Source organism: Festucalex cinctus, chromosome 19, assembly GCF_051991245.1.
Source record: "Festucalex cinctus isolate MCC-2025b chromosome 19, RoL_Fcin_1.0, whole genome shotgun sequence".
Taxonomy (NCBI): Eukaryota; Metazoa; Chordata; class Actinopteri; order Syngnathiformes; family Syngnathidae; genus Festucalex; species Festucalex cinctus.
The window spans coordinates 8,397,551-8,417,140 of NC_135429.1; the positions used below are offsets into that span (position 1 = coordinate 8,397,551).

Consider the following 19,590-nt stretch of genomic DNA (forward strand, 5'->3'; position numbering starts at 1 on the left):
TTTATGCTAGAGTATACAGAAGACTTTGATGCAGCCTCTCAACTGCAGAGAATGCTTGAAGCAATGATAGTTACTACACAAACGGCCAGCAGGTGGAAGCAGAGTATAAGAGATCAACCAGGACCATGTTGCAAAAAGCTCTTTTACCCACTGTTTTAAACAGATTTGTGAATAATGATGAAACTTAACTATAGTCAAATGCCAATTGTTGCTCTTTTGGCAGGTTTCATGTTTTTATAGCAATAGAACAATATTCTGTGGGCCTTGCAAAATCAGTCATAATCCAGTGAAACAGCCAGAAGCGAAATGTGAAAATGGTTGGGAGTCAATGAGTTAATCATAAAATTGGGTAACCAAAAAAAATTGAACAGTAGTGTGCATAAATACAGCATTTATCCAGTCAAACAGCAGTAAAATAATGTAAAATGTGAAACCCCAATTCAAGACTTTTCCGTGTTCTCCCACCTTGGGGTTGATGACCAGGAAGGTGACCACCCCGTGTTCTTTCAGGTAAGAATCTCGACTCTGTCCATCGCCTGGCTCCACCTTATAAGAGCCCTTCAGGTAGTCCAGAGTCACCGACGAGATGTGCACCCTCCTGCAGAATATAAACTCACATTTGGGTATCTCCAGACCTACAACTCAAGTGGAATTTCAAGCTTTTGTAACTACCCAAAAAAGTCAATATTGTTTCCCATAAAAAAGAAATGGATGATGACAGCAGTGTTATTTTTCAGTCTCCTGTCAGAAGGCACCACAGGGAACAAAAACATGAGCTGACTGGCGAGAAAATACACAATAGTCAAATGGCAGATTCGTAACACCATTAAAAAAAAAGCTGAATTCACCCTTGCGTTGTCAAAACGCATGTTTAAATCACCTGTCACATTCCACGATTTCAGCGCCTAAATGTAGTGCGAGTTGACGTGTGTGCATGTGTCGTACCCTGGCACGCCTCCCGCCTCCATGTGATTGGCCAGCGTCACGTCATGTGACCACACGTCGTACTGCCACTTGCGGAGGCCGATCACGCCGCACAGGACGTTCCCGGAGTGAACGCCGACGCGCATGTTGATGTCGACCCTGGTGGCGTCTCGAACCTTCCTGAAGACAGATGCAAATTTGAAAGGGCCGGTTCTCCCACATAGCAAAAACATGCATGTTCAAGTTCGGTGAGGACTGAGGGGCATATTCACTAAGAATGCGCTGCGTCCGGTAATGGCGCGGAATATTCCACCACAACTGCACCTGCAGTTTGCGCCCAGTTACCACCTATTCACTAAGGATATTGCTTTAATCATATACCGACGCAAACACGCCAACTAAACTGACAGCTTGGAGCAAATTTGCACCCGATTTACCACACATGGCAATGGATTTGCACCAAGAACATGGTTGTTATAGTAACAGTTGCGAGAAAGATGACATTATCAGAAAGCGAGTTTGGACCGAGAGTAAGCGTTTATAGCGTCATTAAACTGAGGACGACAACGGCGTCATTCATTCATAAAGTACAAATTATTGGTGCGATCGTTTTTTAATATATTTTCAGAGGTTGGCGTGTGCGTACAGTATGCATCTGTCAAGTAAAAATGATCGTAAAATGCCTTCCCGCCTTTGCTGATCAGCCCGGGTTACGTTATGTGTCCTAAACCAACATAGAAAAACATCTCTCCCCCTCATTCCCCCCCCTATTGGCTATCAGCGCTGGCGTTACTGAATTACACGCTGTATATCAATGACTCGTATTTGCATTGGGGTGGGCATATTTTGCATCAAATGTATCAAATGTATGCAAATTACCCAATTTACATACGCGCAAATAACACTGGCGCAATCTGGTTGGCAACGCACTTAGTGACGGATTTCCCCATCAGCGCGCGTTTAGTGAATTAGGCCTTCCCGGGTTGCTCCATTTTTACCGTGCAAAGTCGACGCAAAACTTTAGTGAATATGCCCTGGAGTGTGAAGAGTGTTTTGTCACACTATTGTGCCAGTGGATGGAGTTACCAACAGTAATGAACAACAACTTCTTTAAAAAAAAAAAAAACGCTGGTCATTTATCAAGCTACGTCATTTCTATAATCAGATTTATTATGCCACAGATTTTATTCTTCTCCTTTTGTTGGGAGTAATTAATATTTGCTTTGACCAGGCCGAAGCTTATCATAATGCATTCACATTTTGTTTACTTGAGAGTTCAAACAAGAGCTCAAACCAACTCTGGCTTTCTTCCTGCGTTTGACGGGCATGTGTGCGCGCGTGTGAGGAGGGAAAAGCAAGAGAGCCAAACAGCGAGAGAGAGATTTGGTATTTTACTTGATGGCCTCACACATATCCAAGCCCATCTTCACACAGTTCCTGGCGTGGTGAGGCAGAGATTCCGGCAGACCGGACACGCAATAATAACAGTCCCCCAGGATCTTGATTCGCATGCACTCGTTTTCCTATCGGAAAGAAAAAGACAGTATGAGAAAAATACTTATTCATGTGTTAAAAAAAAAAATTGTACCGAAATAAATGTTTACAAAAAAATGCAACATTTTATACATCCATCAAGGCCAACATCACGCACCCGCCCACATAACGTGAGTCTACGTTCCACATCGCAGCTCTTGGCTGGACCGTTCTTATATAAGAGCGGCTCGGTCGGTCCACCGGCGGGCTCAAAACGTCAAGCGTCTGACTCAAGCGCTCAGGAGCGCCGGATGAGCCCACGTGTGTCTTGGAGGGCCACGAGTGGCGGCAAGACAAGGGAGAAAGATGTATTGATTGACCTTCATTTGATGGACAGCGCAAGACAGACTCCCTCCGCGTTATTTATAATTTAGCAGATTGTTCTCAACGGAGATCAGGCGGAATCAAATGACAAAGAGCCATTATTTCACGCTTTAGGGATTTTTTACTTCCAAACGTTCAAGTCTGAGACACATTTTTCAAGATTTAAACATTTGTCACACTCTGTTGTTGCAATAGATGAAACTTGAATAAGATTTTCCATGATTAACTCATTCAAACCCGAAAATGTGTTAATATGATTTTTTTTATATATATATACTTTGTCCTTCACTCCCTAAAATGTTTTTTTTACTTTTTTTTGTTTTTTTTTGCAAGAGCAAACAGAAATGCAGCTTCTGACACGAAGAGGTGGCTTAAAGCAGCAGGTGACAGCAGAGTATAAGAGATCAGCCAGGGCCATGTTGCAACAAGCTCATTTTGTCAACGTTATCAACAGGAATGTGAATGATGAAACTTCGCTATATTCTTAAGCTAGTTGCTGCAAAACGGAAACAAATACAAATACAGGACTGTCTCAGAAAATTTGAATATTGTGACGAGGTCCATTATTTTCTGTAATGCAATTAAATAAGAAAAAATGCCAAACATTCTGGATTCATTACAAATCAACTGAAATATTGCAAGCCTTTTATTATTTTAATATTGCTGATTATGACTTACAGCTTAAGAAGAATCAAAATATCCTATCTCAAAATATTAGAATATTTCCTCAGACCAAGTAAAATGCCATAATCAGCAATATTAAAACACTAAAAGGCTTTCAATATTTTTGTTGATTTGTAATGAATCCAGAATGTATGACATTTTTGATTATTTAATTGCATTACAGAAAATAATGGACTTTACCACAATATTCTAATTTTCTGAGACAGTCCTGTATACTATTTTTTTTATTATTAAATTTTATTTTATTTTTTTCTTCTCCTGATGAAAGAAGAGACTCTTATCTTTCTTTTGGTAGGTTCCATGTTTTTATAGCAGTAGAACATAATATTCTGTGGACCTTGCAAAATCAGTCCAAATCCAGTAAAACAGCTGGGTTGCTTCAGTGAAAATAGCTGCGAGTGAAAAACTGATGAGGTTCAAGAGATGGGATTTTATTTCAGCCATTCTAAAAGATGAGGTAAAACACGATGTTCACATTCGGATTTATTTACCTTTGCAATCTGGTCAAACTTTCCAAAAAGTTCATTGAGCATGTGCACGAGCTCCCCTGGTGCGCAATCGGTGGCCAGCCTGGTGAAGCCCACGATGTCAGCATAAAGAATACTGCGGGAATCAGCAACAAACAGCAATCTTCAGACATTGCATCATTAATCCTGATCCTCCCGGCATTAACCGCTAGTTACGTTAGCTTTCGTATGAACAATTGGGGTACAAGGTCGTCATGCCTATGGCAAGTAATTACTGAAGTAAATATGATGGTTCCATGTTTCTGGGAAGACTTTCTACAAGATGTTTATTTGTCAAGGAAAAGGCTGAATTGACAATGCGGGTCTAAGTGGCCAATGCTAAATAGTGTTCACCTAAACTGACTTCCCCAACCACACTGATTTAAATCATGGGAACTTCCACTTTACCATTGGATGCAGTCGCCAATTATTTTGCTTATACAATGGTGGACAAACTACCATTTACCATTACATCGAACATTTCCTTTAGCTTAGGCAGTCTAAGGCGTTTTGCATCATATCTTAGCAGATTTTTTTTTTTTTTTAAACAGAATTATGTATTTGGTTGAGATTTGAATGTATATATGCGTCAGTTAACCTTTTATTTGGATCACTTAATGTGTGTGGGAGGGACAAAACGATTTAAAAAAATGTTTTATATGGTCTAGCTAAAATGCTACAATTCTATGCTAAATTCCAATTTAAATGGAGCTCTTCTACATTTTCATTAGAAAAGAATATATTTACATAGTAATTTATGATTGTATTATTATTAGGGATGTCAGGCGATTAAAATTTGTAATTGAATTAATCGCATAAATTCAATAGTAAACTCACGATTAATCACAAATTTTATATCTGTTCGAAATGTACAATAAAAGTTTTTATACTCTTGTCAACAAAAAAGTGGGGAAAAAAATATGGCTGCATCTTTCAGTAACTGATACAGTAATTTCATAATAATTCATAAAATTAAGTTAAAATTAAAATGTACTGTACTTAAAAAATGAGTGCGATACTGATTTGAGTTTAGGTCATTTTCTGCCACTAGTTGGCATAATTGCATTTGAAAGATGTTGGTGACAGCTCACTGCATTTTTCTTTTGATACGAAGAGCTATTGAATCTTTAACATGAAGTGTAAAATACAACTTGACCCGAGTCTCCACAAATATGCGCATTATTAAATTTATTGCTGCTTACTTTTGACAAGTAAGGGGCGGTCATTAATTGCGCGTTAAAAAAAACCGAGTAGCGTTAAAGGAATTTTAAATTAACTAAAAATTAATACACTCATTTTGACACCCCTAATTATCATTATTATTGTCAGTATTTGGTAGTATATTTTATGCTACAGCACTTAGTTATAGCTGCAGTTGTTCAAGTGCTAGAAAAAGAAAGATGGGTTGAGTTGAGTATCGTACATGTGTGATTGTTTTCAAACCACAAACGATCACGCATGCACACACTCACACAACTTGAGGACCTCTTAAGGACATTGTCATGTTGTTGCCTTGTTCAGGAAATCAGGTTTCCAGAGTTCATTCCTTGGAGAGCCTCTCACGATAAGCCAAAATGATTGTACTCGCCTTAGTTTCATACATGAAAAAGGGTGGGGGGGTAACAAAGTGACCTTGGCGTACAATGAAGGCGGATTAACTCTGATTTGATTTTGTCCATGGCAACAATAGGAATTAAGAAGAGACGACGCTGACGGCGGTGAGGAAATAAAAGCAGGTGATCGAAGATGAGAGCGGCGCTCGAGATGCGAGTACAAAAGAAGTCCGGACGACGAAGAGCGAGTTTGGGGAAGGACATAAAGTTATCGTAGCAATAAAGAGCAGAGAGGAGAGATGAGGAAAAAGTCACCTGACGTTGGTGTGCCGCTGCACGTACAGGTTGTGGAAGTTGTTGCCGCTCTCCGTGCGACCAAACTTTGGACCCTGAAGCCGCTGGATGATCTCGGCTTTCATCACTCTGGCTATGTGAGACGGCAACAGCGACAAGAGCAAACGCTCCTATGGAGGGAGAGGAACAGTTACACTTACAAATTGAGTCAATTGCAGGGTCCATTTAGAGCAGGAGTGAGAAAAAAAAAAAGAAGTATTTTTTCTATATGCGTTTTACACAAAAACAGGGGTTTATTTTTGGAAAAAAATGTGAATATACATACAGTCATAGAAAAAATTATTGGCATCCCTGAAATTTTTCCAGAAAAATACACCATTTTTCCCAGAAATTGTTGCAATTACAAATGTTTTTGGTATAAATGTGTTTGTCTTTGATGTGCATTGGAAAAACACAAAAAGAGGAAGAAAAAAAGCCACAAAATGAAAAAAAAATGGGCTTGACAAAATTGTTGCTACCCTCAACTCAATATTTGGTTGCACACCCTTGGAGAAAAAAAAATGAAATCCATTACTTTCTATAAGCATCAACAAGTTTCTTGCACCTTTCAGATGGAATTTTGGACCACTCTTCTTTTGTGAACTGCCCCAGGTTTCTCAGATTTGAAAGATATCTTGCAACAACAATTTAGAGATTTCGCCATCGATGGCCACTTCAGAACTGTCCAGCACTTTGTCTTCAACTGTTTTTTGGTGCTATTAGAGGTATGTTTTGGGTCATTGTCCTGCTGGACCCATGACCTCTGACACAGACCCAATTTTCCGACACTTGGCCCTACATTGCGGCCCAAAACATTTTGATAGTCACCAGATTTCATGACATTTCTACACACAGAGTCTGCAAAACAGCTTGAACTTGTGTGGAAGTTGCCAGAGGTTGTTTATCCACCATTCAAACTAACCCAAATTGCATCCTTTCGTCAATGTTTCTTTTCCACAGGGAGATTAGCCACAGTTCTATTGGTTATGAACAGCTTGATTAGAGCACATGCAAGTCAACATAGGAACTTCAAGATCTCTGGAGATGGCTTTGTATCCTTGAAATTGTTTATATTTTTCAACAATTTTTCTTCTGAAGTTCGCAGACACTTGACTTACCTGCGGTTCTGAAAGGGTGCCAACAATATTGTCCAGCCCATTTTTTTTTTTGCATTCTGTGTAAAATTGTGTCAATTTTGGCTTTTTTCTCCAGCTATTTTGTCTTTCACATTAGGAAATAAATGCATTGATACTAAAAAACATTTGTAATTGCAGCAATTTCTGGGAGAAATAGTGTATTTTGTGGTAAATTTCCAGGGGTGCCAATAATTTCGTCCATGACAGTAGGTTGTAATATCACCATTCACCACTAGATGACAGACACGGCTTAGGTGCACTTTACACCAGGGTAAGGGACACCAGTTAATAATTTTTTTGCGCACTTGGAATGAGCAGCATTTAAGTTGCTCATCCCCGATTTAACAACCATTTATACTCACATTCCAAAGGTATTCTGAGATTTGAATCTGGAACATCACAATTGTGCAGACAAACTAACCACGAGCACACTATGCTGCCAATTTTCACAAAAAAAAATATAAAAGCCCGCCACACGACCCTTCACTGTTTTTTTTTGTTTTTTTTAGGGGTTGAGGTGTTAGATAACTAACTACTGTTGTGTAACGACTAAAAGTGTTGTTGTTTTTGTTTTTTTTGGTGGTGGGTGGAGTGGCTTTCATTTAGTAGAACGCCCATTAGGTGTTTCAGGCTGATGTTTCAAACGCGTGTACGTGTAAGTGTATGTGCATGCTATACAGAGACCGAGCAGCCGCCTTAGGGGGTTGTGACTCATAAATGCAGCTCAGAGCACAGAGGGTCATTACACTGTTCACTCACAGCACGGACTCATTTCCTAAAACACAGCGGAAAATTAACAAGATTGAGAGGTTGCGGGGTGCCGGGCCGCACCAAAAATAGACAACTTTACCACCCGCTTCACTGCACTCCACTTTTATGACGAGCATGTTTGATAAATGGACTAAAGTGATGTTTAGTCAGTGGTAAGTAATGAATGGGATGGTGCACCTTTTTGCTTTTACACCGAAATTTGTGCAGATGGCTAATTTAAATATGACATATTTTTCAACGCTTTCAATATCTTGTAACATTCATCGAGTGTCATGTTGATACAGTATATAAAAATGCACAAATAAATAAAATAATATAAAATATTTATTGCTCTACAATTGTCTGCCTCTTTTCAAAAGTCAGCCGGGATATATGCTCCGGCTCAACCATGACCCTTCGGAGGAAAATGGATGGATAGTCATAGCTAGTCCCAACTGAGTGAACTCTCAATTATTAATTTGAGCTGTATGTGCCATTTCTCAGACTCAAACGAATGGTGAATGTCAAGATTTTAATGTCAAGCAAATGTCACACTGAATAATGCCTCTTTCCATATGGGATGTTTTGCGAAATAACAAAATTAACCTTAACAAAAGTTAATTGCACTGTTGGAATGAATAGTTTTCTGTAAAAAAAAAATAAAAAATCCAACACTCAATAATAGATTAGTTGAAACTTTGGTTTACACCAGGGAACCATTTATTAACATTTTCAGTTAACTTGACAGGAGATGATGCAGACCCTGAGAACTTGCCGCTGCTTTTGTTTTTGTTTGAAAGTAAAATAAAGATACATGAACGTTTAACATTTCAGTTCTTTTGAAATATTGGAAAAACGTAGATACTGTAGAAAATTATAGGGCGCTAATATATACTTGCTTAAGTTTTGATTGAACTTTTTAAGACATAATAAGGACCCTAGGAGCTCCTTGAGCCTTTGGTTAGGATATTAACTCATTCACTGCCTTTGACAAGTATACTTGTCAATTGTATTTTTTAGAGCGGTGCTAAATGGGGGCGAATCTGAGCATGCTCCACTGTAAATATCAAACTTGGAAACAACTTTACTGATGCCCAACCACCGGTAGATGACATCATTGACCCATTTTATACGAAATAAACACAGTTTCAGAGTCCATGGGAGAAATGGCTGTATTTTGGCAAACCTACATTTTTCTACTGTCAATTATAAAAGAATGGGACGGGGCAAAAAGTAGGGAGTCTATTCTGTTATTTGGTAGATTCGGTTTATATATAATTATTGAATGTAATATCACGTGAGTATTGACAATTTCAAAATTTTAGAAAATGACTGGCAGTGAATGAGTTAATAAAGATGTTGAACATTTTTCCAAATCTGAAAACTTGTTGAATAAACATATGGCTTATTAAGAACTTTTAACTAATTGTTTGAAAAATGCATTTTATTATTTTTAAAATTCATTTTAAAATATTTTTTTTCCCTTTTACTGAAAATTAATATCAGCTCCAAATACCGGTTATTGGTCTCCTTGACTACTAAATACTAATAATTGGTATCAGTCCAGGAAAAAATCTATATCTGTCTATCAAAAAGAATTTGCATAATAAAGATACAAAAAATACACAAATTCCATCCATCCAACCATTTTCTACAGCAGCTTGAAACCCCTATCCACACACTGGCTGTCATGTCTGACTTCACTGTGGACAACGAGGCACTCTAAAGCTGCCACACAAGCATGAAGCCGCTAGATAATTTTGTCCACTTGAATGACATTCTGAAATTTGGCTGCAGAAATTTTGTGCTCATTTTTGTTTTTGAATTTCAGTCCATCCGTTGTGTGTTTTTGTACCTGCTGGTGCTTCTCAAACTCCAGCTTGATGGGCGACTTGATGCAGTTGCAGGTGTCTTGATAGGTCTGCTTGAGCGCCAGGTCCATCAGGTGCTTGTGGTACGCCCCCGCTAAGTTACCGCAGGTGAAGATGATCACGTTGGCCAGGATCTGCACATGTATGCGCACACATAAAAAAACAAAACAAAAAAAACCCACGGCGTTTCAAAACGCGCACAGGAGGTGACGCGTGTTTTCCCCTCACTGTCTCCCGCCCGCCTACATGATTACCTTGGAAAAGCAGATAAGAGCGCACACTTCAACCGCATTTTTCCACCACTGTGTCAACCTCAGGCTCTTTAAACTGTGGCCATGCATATCAATAGGTTGTCCTTTGGTCCTCTAGCCAAGGGCAACAAGCTTCTTTAGACACGTTTTATTGTGTTTTTTCAGCATCACTTTGCCAAAGTCTGGCCATCCGTGACATTTTCCTCCATCTCTGGGCTTTATATGCCATTTAGTGTATTTATGGAGACAATCACAGCAGTTACCCTTGTGCTCTTGTCTCAAAAAATGTTTGATTTGGATAAGTGGACATAATTCACCATAATTAGTTTTCGTTCCGGACGCAGTTAAGTACCCCGAAGCTGTACTATTTTTGGACTTCACTTTGTGAGGTACATTGGCATCAGATCAACTTCCACCATTAAAATGAATTGAGATGCCATTCAGTTAAAATAATAAAATGTTTTCATGAAATGTTGATAATGCATCCTGTAGATTTGAAGTCTCACCTGCCAGACGAGAGCTTCCAAGTCGTTGGCGACGGAGGCCAGGCAGACGCTGAGGGTGACGGTGTGCGACAAACATGTGAAGGCGCTGGCCATGATGGCGCCCCTCATGGAGAAAGGCAGCATGGTGTACACGACAAACACGATGAACAAGAAGAAGGAGACCTGAAAACAGAAAACAAATGCGCTTCACTTGAGTTCACTCAGGCACTGCTCCTTTTACATGATCATATTGTGGATGTGTACCTAATGCAGTGGCCAGTCATTGTACATATAACCTATCAATGGCAGCTCTCGTCAAAGTGTGACTTGTCCTTGTGCACTTCCTCTGCGCTCAGCCCACCCTTTCCTGTTGTGATGGTGACCGTCACAGACCATGACCTCATGGTTTCAACCTCTGACCTTCCTGCCTTTTCTGTCTGTTGCCTTCCGAGCGTCTGCCGAAGGTGACAGCTATTTGGCGCAAGCCATCTGGGTGTACATGTGCAACCGAGCTCCTATGTTTTTTGTTTTTTTTTGTGCAGAAGTCATGGTTAGGACGACTGATCACATACAATACAGAGGGAAAGAGGTGTTTCATATCGGATTTGTTGCCGTGGGAACCAAGTAGGATGACGTCAGAGCAGCGGTAGAGTTTCCTGTAGATGAAGAGTGCGGTGTCCAGTAATTTTGGTGGAATTGACATTGGCGGTCCAATTTTCAGGAGCGTCACTCCCCCCCCACCCCTGCCCACGCCCCCTCCGAAAGCCAGCGAGGTGCATTTCATCTCCGTCGCACTCCCGCCTGAATTCTAATACACCTCCAGATGGGAGCTCCAGCCGCCATCACCTGGCTTCAGCTACCTTGATTACCTCCCGCTCCCATGTCAGCGCCTCTGATCACACAAGCAAGCACTGAGGTTGCAGAAAATCCCGCTCTCTTACCTTGACGGCAGTGTCTTCACTAAGGACTCAATTTATTGTACTTTGACCGCCAAAAACGTTTAATAATGTTTAGCAAAATCACAATGTATTCTGCAATAAACATTAAATGATATCTGTTTTTTTTTGTTTTTTGTTTTTTTTTATCAAAGTGCCTGCCTGGTCAATGGGTTGTGGAATCAAAAACACATACCCTTTTTTTTTTTTTTTTTGAAACATTATAATTATGAAGGTTTCTTTTGGACCAAACCAGATTTATTAAATTACTTATTTTATAATATAAAAAAGTGCATATATACAGTACATTCAAACAACTCTAAATGAGTATTAATAATCTTTTATTTTAGTTTACAATTATGGCAATTTTGTAATTGTGGAGTATAATAATTGAAATCGTAATTTCAATGAATTGCACAGCCATGATTGTGTTCTTCCCATTCCAAACTATTACTGTGGATGGTATCCCACTCTAAAGTGATACAGTACAGATTCACGTGCAAATATTGCAATTTTCTCTGTACAAATTTTTATGGATCAATTTGATTTGCAGTTCTCAACGACAAGATTAATTAAGAGTTTTTGAAAGGAAATTGAACAAGGCATCAACCTTTTGGGGGTATGTCTGGCTGGTCTATTGAAAGTATCCAGTATAAAATGGTCCCAAGGGTCACTTTTTATAGTTAGTAACAAAATAGTTGAACCACCGTTTGACCCCATTCAAAATACAAACCACAAACCTTCCAAAATGCTTTTCTGAAAACGAGGCTGCATTGCAAAAATGTTTGCAGGTAAGCGTAACAACATGTGGAGTCATCTGTGCCCGAGCGGCCTCTCTCACCAGAGACATGGGCCCTGCTCAGAAATTGAATAAAGCCGGGGCTAAAAAGGTTAATGGCGCTCGATGGGAGCGTGCACTGCACGTGGACATGACCGAGCGACTCTGGCATTCTTCTCGCGGTTTGTTTGACAACCGTGTATTTTGTCTGTTTGTACACGTGTGTGTATAGATTGTGGGTGAGCAAGCCAGAAGTCTATATGTTGCCTTCGTTGTTTTCTTTTTTCAGACCTTTGTGTTATGAGCTCTGTGGGCTCGAGTAATCACCATCCAGGCAACCCACAGAGAGATTTCAATTCTTTCTTTCTTTTCTTCTCTTATTACATCCCCCCACTCCCTTTCCTTCCCCTCCCTTCCCTTTCCTTGGAGAAAGTCAAAGCTGTTTTCACGCCATGGGATGGGCACTGCTCCATATTTTTACCAGCTGTCCCAATATTTCTGTTTACATCAGGGAGATAAATGGAGAGGATCAGCTCTAGAGTGATTAATAATTCAGATTGATTATGCTCCCACAGGTGGCTGGTGATAAAAATATCTCCTGTCATGGAGGAAGAGGCATAGAATTGTCACTTGGGTGGGGTGGAAAGAGGAAATTTGGGCCTGAGCGTGTGTGGGGGAGTCGGCAGAAAAGCGGGGGCGGCGGGGGGTGTTGGCGGCAGGTGGGGAGAGGACGGGATTTGATGAATTTGTGGAGACAAGGTGCGAGATGGAGAAAATAGGATTCCCGAGACAGCGAGTGAGGAAGAGTCTGGCGTGGAGGACGAATGCGTCTGACTGCTCCTTTGCTCGCATCAGACCTAATTAAGACTTGTCACATGTGGAATTAATTTAGACACGCACGGGCGCGCACACATAACGTGGATGCGCATCCAAAGACAGACTGTCAGGCTGAGATGCGTAAAAACACGACTCGTATGAATGCGGGCGTCTAATAGAAGCGTAATAATGCTTATGTGATGGAGGCTGACAGTTTTATCGCGACCCGTCTCCACTCATGCGTCTTTATGTATTGCCATGCATACAAATTGCGCTGACCTGGTCCCAGGGACTGAGGATCCCTCCGGAGAACATGAACAGGTAACCCATGGTGACCAGACACGCCCATATGAGGAGGGAGAAGAGGCGGAGCATACGCTTGAAAATCGACTCGATGCAGACTAGGATGAAGATGGACAGGAAGAGGAAAAGGGCCGTGGGCACCGTGATCAGAAAGGTCAGATGGTCCTCGGTGTTCTGAGAAGAGAGAACAAAATTACAGTGAGGAAAGGCGATTGATAATGGGAATGGACAGAATATCGCTTTCAAAAAAGAAGTCATAAGAGGTGCGTTTTATAAGTATTGGCTCAGCGACAACTTAGAATTCTGACTCAAATCCTCCCGATCTCTAACATTTGTATACAACAAAGCTGCACCAAGACCCGCCACATCCCAAGTAACACGGCCAAATGCAACTGAAGTTAAGTATATATAAAAAAAAAAATACTTGCAAAAACTCATACGGGAAGAACTGTTATCTAGTTTTGAGGAACCACATACGATATGCTGTAACATATCACATATTACGTATTAATTTGACAATGTTTCAGTGTTTTTATATGCCGCGATTTACAGAAATTCCCTGTTAAATCTACAGACATTTACAGTGAAGTTAAGCCTTGACGGCCTCAAGGTACACTGAAGAAATTTATTATAGGAAGGCGAACACAGTACAGTACAGATAAACACTTTTATGGTGTCAAAATTTAGGCAGACATTTCTACTATTATGATCATAGAAGGCAATTAAAGCCACCCACTGCTACTTCTTCACCTTAGACCCGACAACTAATGTCAAGCTAACAGCAGCAAAATCTTTTCGCATGCTAATGAGGCCAGCCGGTTCTCGCAGGGGAGGGACAGAGGCACAATATGACATAAACAGATGAACGGAACAGACTGCGCGCAGATCGGCAAACAGACAGACAGACGCTCTGAGCCCGGAGAATGTGCTAGAGCATCACTTCTGCGCTCGCACGGTCAAAGTCAGCATTTTTGACACTGTCAACACGCGCGCACACGCACCGTCCAATTAATGCACTCGAAACATTTGGCTAAGCAGAATTTTCTCACCGCCCATTAACTTCCTTGTGTTAAAATAAGCAGTCACATATCAGCAGAGGTGGCAAAAGTACTTACACTCAGTACTTGAGTAGAAGTACAGATGGTTGAGTATAAAAAAAAATACTCTCGCAAAAGAAGTACTGATTCAACTGCTGTACTTGTCATGGTTTGGGTTTTTGTTATGTTTTGTCTTTGTTGATTACTTCAGTTGTTTTCCTTGTTTGTCAGTGTCTCGTTTTAGTGTGATCATGTTCACCTGTGTTTGTCATCCCACATCCTCGTGTTCAGCCAATCAGTTCCCTCACCCACGTGTGTCTTGTCCAGGTGTCAATTGTTGTGTAATTAGTTTGTGTGTATTTAGTCACCTGTTTTCAGTTCAGTTCTTGTTGGTCCATTGTCAATTCCACGTTTTGCAGTTTCTCCCGTCTTGCCTTGTTATTTGAGTTTGCTTCGATTTAGGACTTTTGTTTTTGTTGTTTCCTGTCCGCACCTTGTGCACCACCTTATTTATATATAAGTAATAAAACCCTTTTTTTTTTTTGGACATTGCCTCGGCCTTCTCGCTCTGCCTCCCCTTACTTGGGTCCGCACCCCCCGCAAACCCTGACAGTACTAAGCTAAAATTTTTTGTATCAATTATATACACAAGACTCATTTTAAAATTGTAAATGATTTTAAAATAATTTGCTATTTGCTGGCGTTAGCTTATTATGCTATCAAAACAATTAAACAATTCTAAACAACTATTAAAACAAAAACAAATGCTGATTGTAATGTTAACATCAGAAGAAATACCTTTTGTTAACATTTTGTTTTCACAAAATTCAACTGGGAGTGGCAATAAATAATATGAAGCCTGTTGTTCACTACCTGCCAAACTTAAAGGGGAGTTAGCTCAATGCCGCCATCTCAAATTTTCATTTGCAAGGAAAAGTATACATAAATAAATAAATAAATGAATGTATTTAACTCCTTAAATGAGGTTACTTGAATCTCAAATCACCAGTGTATTTATTGGTTATTCCCACCACCGCATAACCGCAATTACGAAGTTTTGGTCAAGTAGACGTTGTCAGCTGTACCTCGAGTGACTAATTTGACAGATAATTGACTTGTTGAGAATAGCAAGAGGCTCCAAAGCAGAGGAGAGTGCGAGAGATGAGGTCTTGTAAAGTGTATTAGTGTAATGTAGCTTCTGTAAGGTAGCATGAGTCATGGTCTGGCACGGGGGTCCCGCGGGATTTCGACTACTGACGCCACTGCGCTCTTTCCAGCTCAAGCGCACAATCGAGTCCTGATGAGGATGGAAGCAAGACTCCACACATTCGCTGAGACATTCTAATCAAGTATTTTAGCTCGCACCTTTTTGCTCTAATGTGTGCACTTTGTCCATTTCGAACTGATTCTTTTCAAAAGTAATTTCCCCCTCACAATATGGCAGCAACGAATGAGATCGCCTACAAATTATAATGTATTGTATTTCCACATAGGACAATTAAATCTCCCTTTCATTCGACTATTATACTGCAAAGAAAAAAGGGGGAACAATGAGAGAGGGCAGCAGCGGAATATGACAAATACGCACTAATTTGATTATCGTGAGATATTGTATAAGAAAATGGTACTGATTTTAATGTTGCGGCACTGATGGTGTAGTGACGGTGTGGGTTTGATTCCCAGCCAGTGACCCATTACCCACCCGCTGCCAGCAGTCCCAAGCCATGAGAAATAATGGGGTTGCATGTGTGAGGAAGGCAAAATCCGCAGCGGCAATTGGTTTTAATGTTGTGACTCGTTAGTGTATTTCTTCCATTTGGGTTGGTTACAAACTAGGTCAATAACTAGGTCAACATTCTACATTTCGGCAGCCTAATAGCACATTTGCCCAAGTCATTTTTAACTTGGACTATTGTCACAATATCAATAAAAATACTAATTTGCTTGCTATTTTTTTTTTCTTTTAATGTCTGTGGTGATTCTCAGTCATCCAGGTCATGGTAATCCACAAAGGTTGAATTATTGCAAATAGACTCTTGTTTGTTGAATTTGCACCCCTAAGTGGTCAAATTCAGTTTTAAAAGGGTGAAGAGATGAATAATTAAAGTGGGCAAAAAGATACCACAGGGTACATACTGAGTAACTTGAGTGAAAAAAAATGCAGTATACAACTTTTGGAAATTTATGTTAGCCTGAAATGTTTTTTTTTTTTTTGTGGCTAGCTAGATAAATAGCTTAGTTAATAAATTTGTGTCTGACTCTGCTTTTCTAACCCTCGTCACCATCCACTTAAGCATTTATTATATGTATTTTTAAGACTTACTGTAAGAGTAATAAGGTGCAGAAAAAGATACTGCACATACCGTAAATCAACTCAAGATTTCACTTATTTAGCCCATTATATCAATAAAAACTTAATATTTTTGTCTATAATTAATTTGATACTTTAATTATTTTTCACGTACAATTAAGTACCTTTAAAACACATTTTGCAACTTGCTGTCGACTGAAAATGACATCACAAGGGCTCAGGTAACAAATCACAGCTCATCTTGTGAATGTCACATGACCAAACCTTAGAAAACAGGTGAGCTGTGATTGGTTACCTGAACCCTTGTGATGTCATTTTCAGTCGACAGCAAGTTGCAAAATGTGTTTTTAAAGGTACTAATTGTACATGAAAAGTAATGAAAATATCAAATTTATTATAGGCAAAATATTAATGTTTGACTGCCAAAAATGGCTAAATAAGTAAAGTATCTCTTTAATAAAATCTTTAAAGCTACAAGCGCTTGCTCATAATCCCACAATGTGCCAATTGTCAGCATGCGGCCAATTACAAAAAACAATGAAATAAATGGTGAGCATGATAAAAAAATAAAAAAAAAGGCTTTTTTTTTTTTTTTTTTTAGCTTGAGCCCCAGCATCAATCTCTATTGATGTGTCAAACTGTGCTTGCAAATGCCATTCGATTAACATGCCGCCATGTTGGGACTTGAATTGGACTCGTGCATGTAAACAAATCGAACAATTTCAAGGGATTTATTTTTGCCCTGAAAAGTGGAGATAAGCTCAAGAAGGAAATGAGACACTTCCTTGGACAAGCACACCCAAACAACAAGCACGTACAGCAAATCTTACAGAACGGGTGGAGGACTCTACGTCGCCATAAAGTCGGACTTCCGTCACTCACAGGTCCGATAACAGCGTTCCTTCATTTTAGCAGCATTGGTGCCGCTTTGGTGAAGTTTCTGGAGCCTCGCAGTTTCAAAAACAGGGAATACAACGACTGACAGCGGCAATGACATGGATTGATCCAGTTCAAATACACAAGATTTTTTTTCTCCCCCAGGAAAAACACGATAATGGAGGCGACACGCATACAAGAGAACCTCAGTGATGATGCTTACGCCAAAAAATCTGATGTAATGGCAAAAAACACGAGTGCATGCCTTTGTATGTTTTTTCAAAGCATCACTTCATAGACAATAGCTTGTGTTTATGGTCCGAACAAAAGCTTTCTCTTGACAAAAGGCACTAACGCCTGCGTAGCCGTGAACTGCGCTCTCATGCTGCCTCTTGATCCACTTGGCAAGTCCAGCGTTGCCATTTTGAAGTGCCGCTTCACAGTCTCTCAGCTTGCGGCACATAATGAATTGCACACTCTTTGAGCCGTAGTGATTTTTTTTTTCTTTGAAAAATAATTACAAATAGAAGCACATTAATCTCTTATGTAAATTGCAAAAAAAAAAAATGTTACTAGCAAATTATGCTTATTTCCTCCATGGCATGAATAGCTAGGCTGGGTGAAGATCCAGAGCCACTTTCAAACAACCAGACTACACTGTCTGAAACACTAATGTGGGTTACCATCATGTGGAAACATCTACATTTGCCACTGGAGTGACACTCGAAGCCAAAAGGTAAGCAGAACTGCATTTAGTTTTGTTGCATAGACAACTTAGCTCCTCAACTGAACTTTATTTCCGATAAGCAGCACACACTTGATTGCTTGGTGAAGTTGGCAGCTTGATAGATGTGGCCACAATGCCACATGCACACAATATAGTTTAAATACAGTGAAAATCACGGAGGCGGAGAGCTGCCAATGTGGAGTAAACATTTTTGGCTGGCGAATATGTTCGAACATACTCGCAAATACGTTCGAACATATTCGCAGATAAGTTCGAACATACTCGCAAATCTGTTCGAACATACTCGCAAATACGTTCGAACATACTCGCAAATACGTTCGAACATACTCGCAAATACGTTCGAACATACTCGCAAATACGTTCGAACATACTCACAAATATGTTCAAACGTACTCACAAATATGTTCGAATGTACTTGTAGGCTACATGCTACAAAGTTAGCATACCTTCCCATAATGCCACCGGGTATTATTTGCGCATGCGCAAGTTAAAAAAATGATGAACCTAAATCATGCACGGCAGACATAATAAATTGTAAAAGTTACGAATAAACACTGTTTTTTGTCTACTTAATTTTCTAATGAATCGGTCATGTGGCCCAAATGCCTTAAAACTGGGGTTTTGTTTTCACTCGCGCATGCGCAAATAATACCCCGTGGCATTATGGGAAGGTATGCTAACTTTGTAGCATGTAGCCTACATGTACGTTCAAACATATTTACGAGTATGTTCGAACATACTCGCCAGCCAAAAATGTTTACTCCACTTTGGCAGCTCTACGCTTCCGTAGAAAATAATTGAAGGCTGCACAAAGGAAATAATTCTGAAAACATTGTATTAGCACTCGCGAAATTTGCAATTACGTCATAACTCTCTATTGCATATCTAATAAGGAAAACATTCCAAACGATAACAAGCTTTTTTCAGCACAGTGACATCTGCTGGCGGTAGTGGGACTTCCTGCTGTGCTATTTGCGCCTAAAGCTACATCACCACCATGTGGCCATTTGCTCAACCTTGTAAACTTTTCCACTCTGCTCTACTCACGCTAACAACAAAACTCGCAAGACAAGCTCCGACGCTAGCTCGGAGGAGAGAAACGAATGATTTCCGCTTCTGTGACGAGCTGACAGAACTGCGAAGCGTTTCAAACATCTCAAACACAGACGAGCACGACATCAACTCAGATATTCATTTCCTTCATTCCACTCCAAATGACGCCCTCAAACCTCGTTCCATTCAACTCGAAAAGAACACAACGATGGAGCAGAGGCACAAGTTCATTCAACTTGAGGATAGCGTTATCAGGAGAGCTGCTACTCAACTGTGGGATTCATTTCCCTGTTAGACTCGACAGGGGAAAATTCATTCCTAACAGCACAAAATCACAGTTGGCCTCTTTTACAAGGAAATATGGAACAATATGGATGCCAAAA

The 19,590-nt window shown here is 40.0% G+C and overlaps 1 protein-coding gene across 3 annotated transcripts in view; it reads right to left on the reverse strand.

The window, feature by feature from the left end:
• The window catches only part of LOC144007313 (adenylate cyclase type 2-like), a 40,123-nt gene that overhangs the window by 17,940 nt on the left and 2,593 nt on the right, over positions 1 to 19,590 (reverse strand). For 2 of the 3 annotated variants that reach the window (XM_077506840.1, XM_077506842.1), the window contains exons 2-9: positions 13,159 to 13,356; positions 10,372 to 10,533; positions 9,599 to 9,748; positions 5,840 to 5,988; positions 3,957 to 4,068; positions 2,320 to 2,447; positions 946 to 1,104; positions 466 to 598 (exon numbers count right to left, since the gene is read on the reverse strand). In XM_077506840.1, the coding sequence (XP_077362966.1) occupies positions 466 to 598; positions 946 to 1,104; positions 2,320 to 2,447; positions 3,957 to 4,068; positions 5,840 to 5,988; positions 9,599 to 9,748; positions 10,372 to 10,533; positions 13,159 to 13,356 (1,191 nt within the window). Of the gene's footprint in view, positions 1 to 465; positions 599 to 945; positions 1,105 to 2,319; positions 2,448 to 3,956; positions 4,069 to 5,839; positions 5,989 to 9,598; positions 9,749 to 10,371; positions 10,534 to 13,158; positions 13,357 to 14,297; positions 14,440 to 19,590 lie in introns of those variants that run through there. The other variant, XM_077506841.1, reaches the window with a different exon arrangement.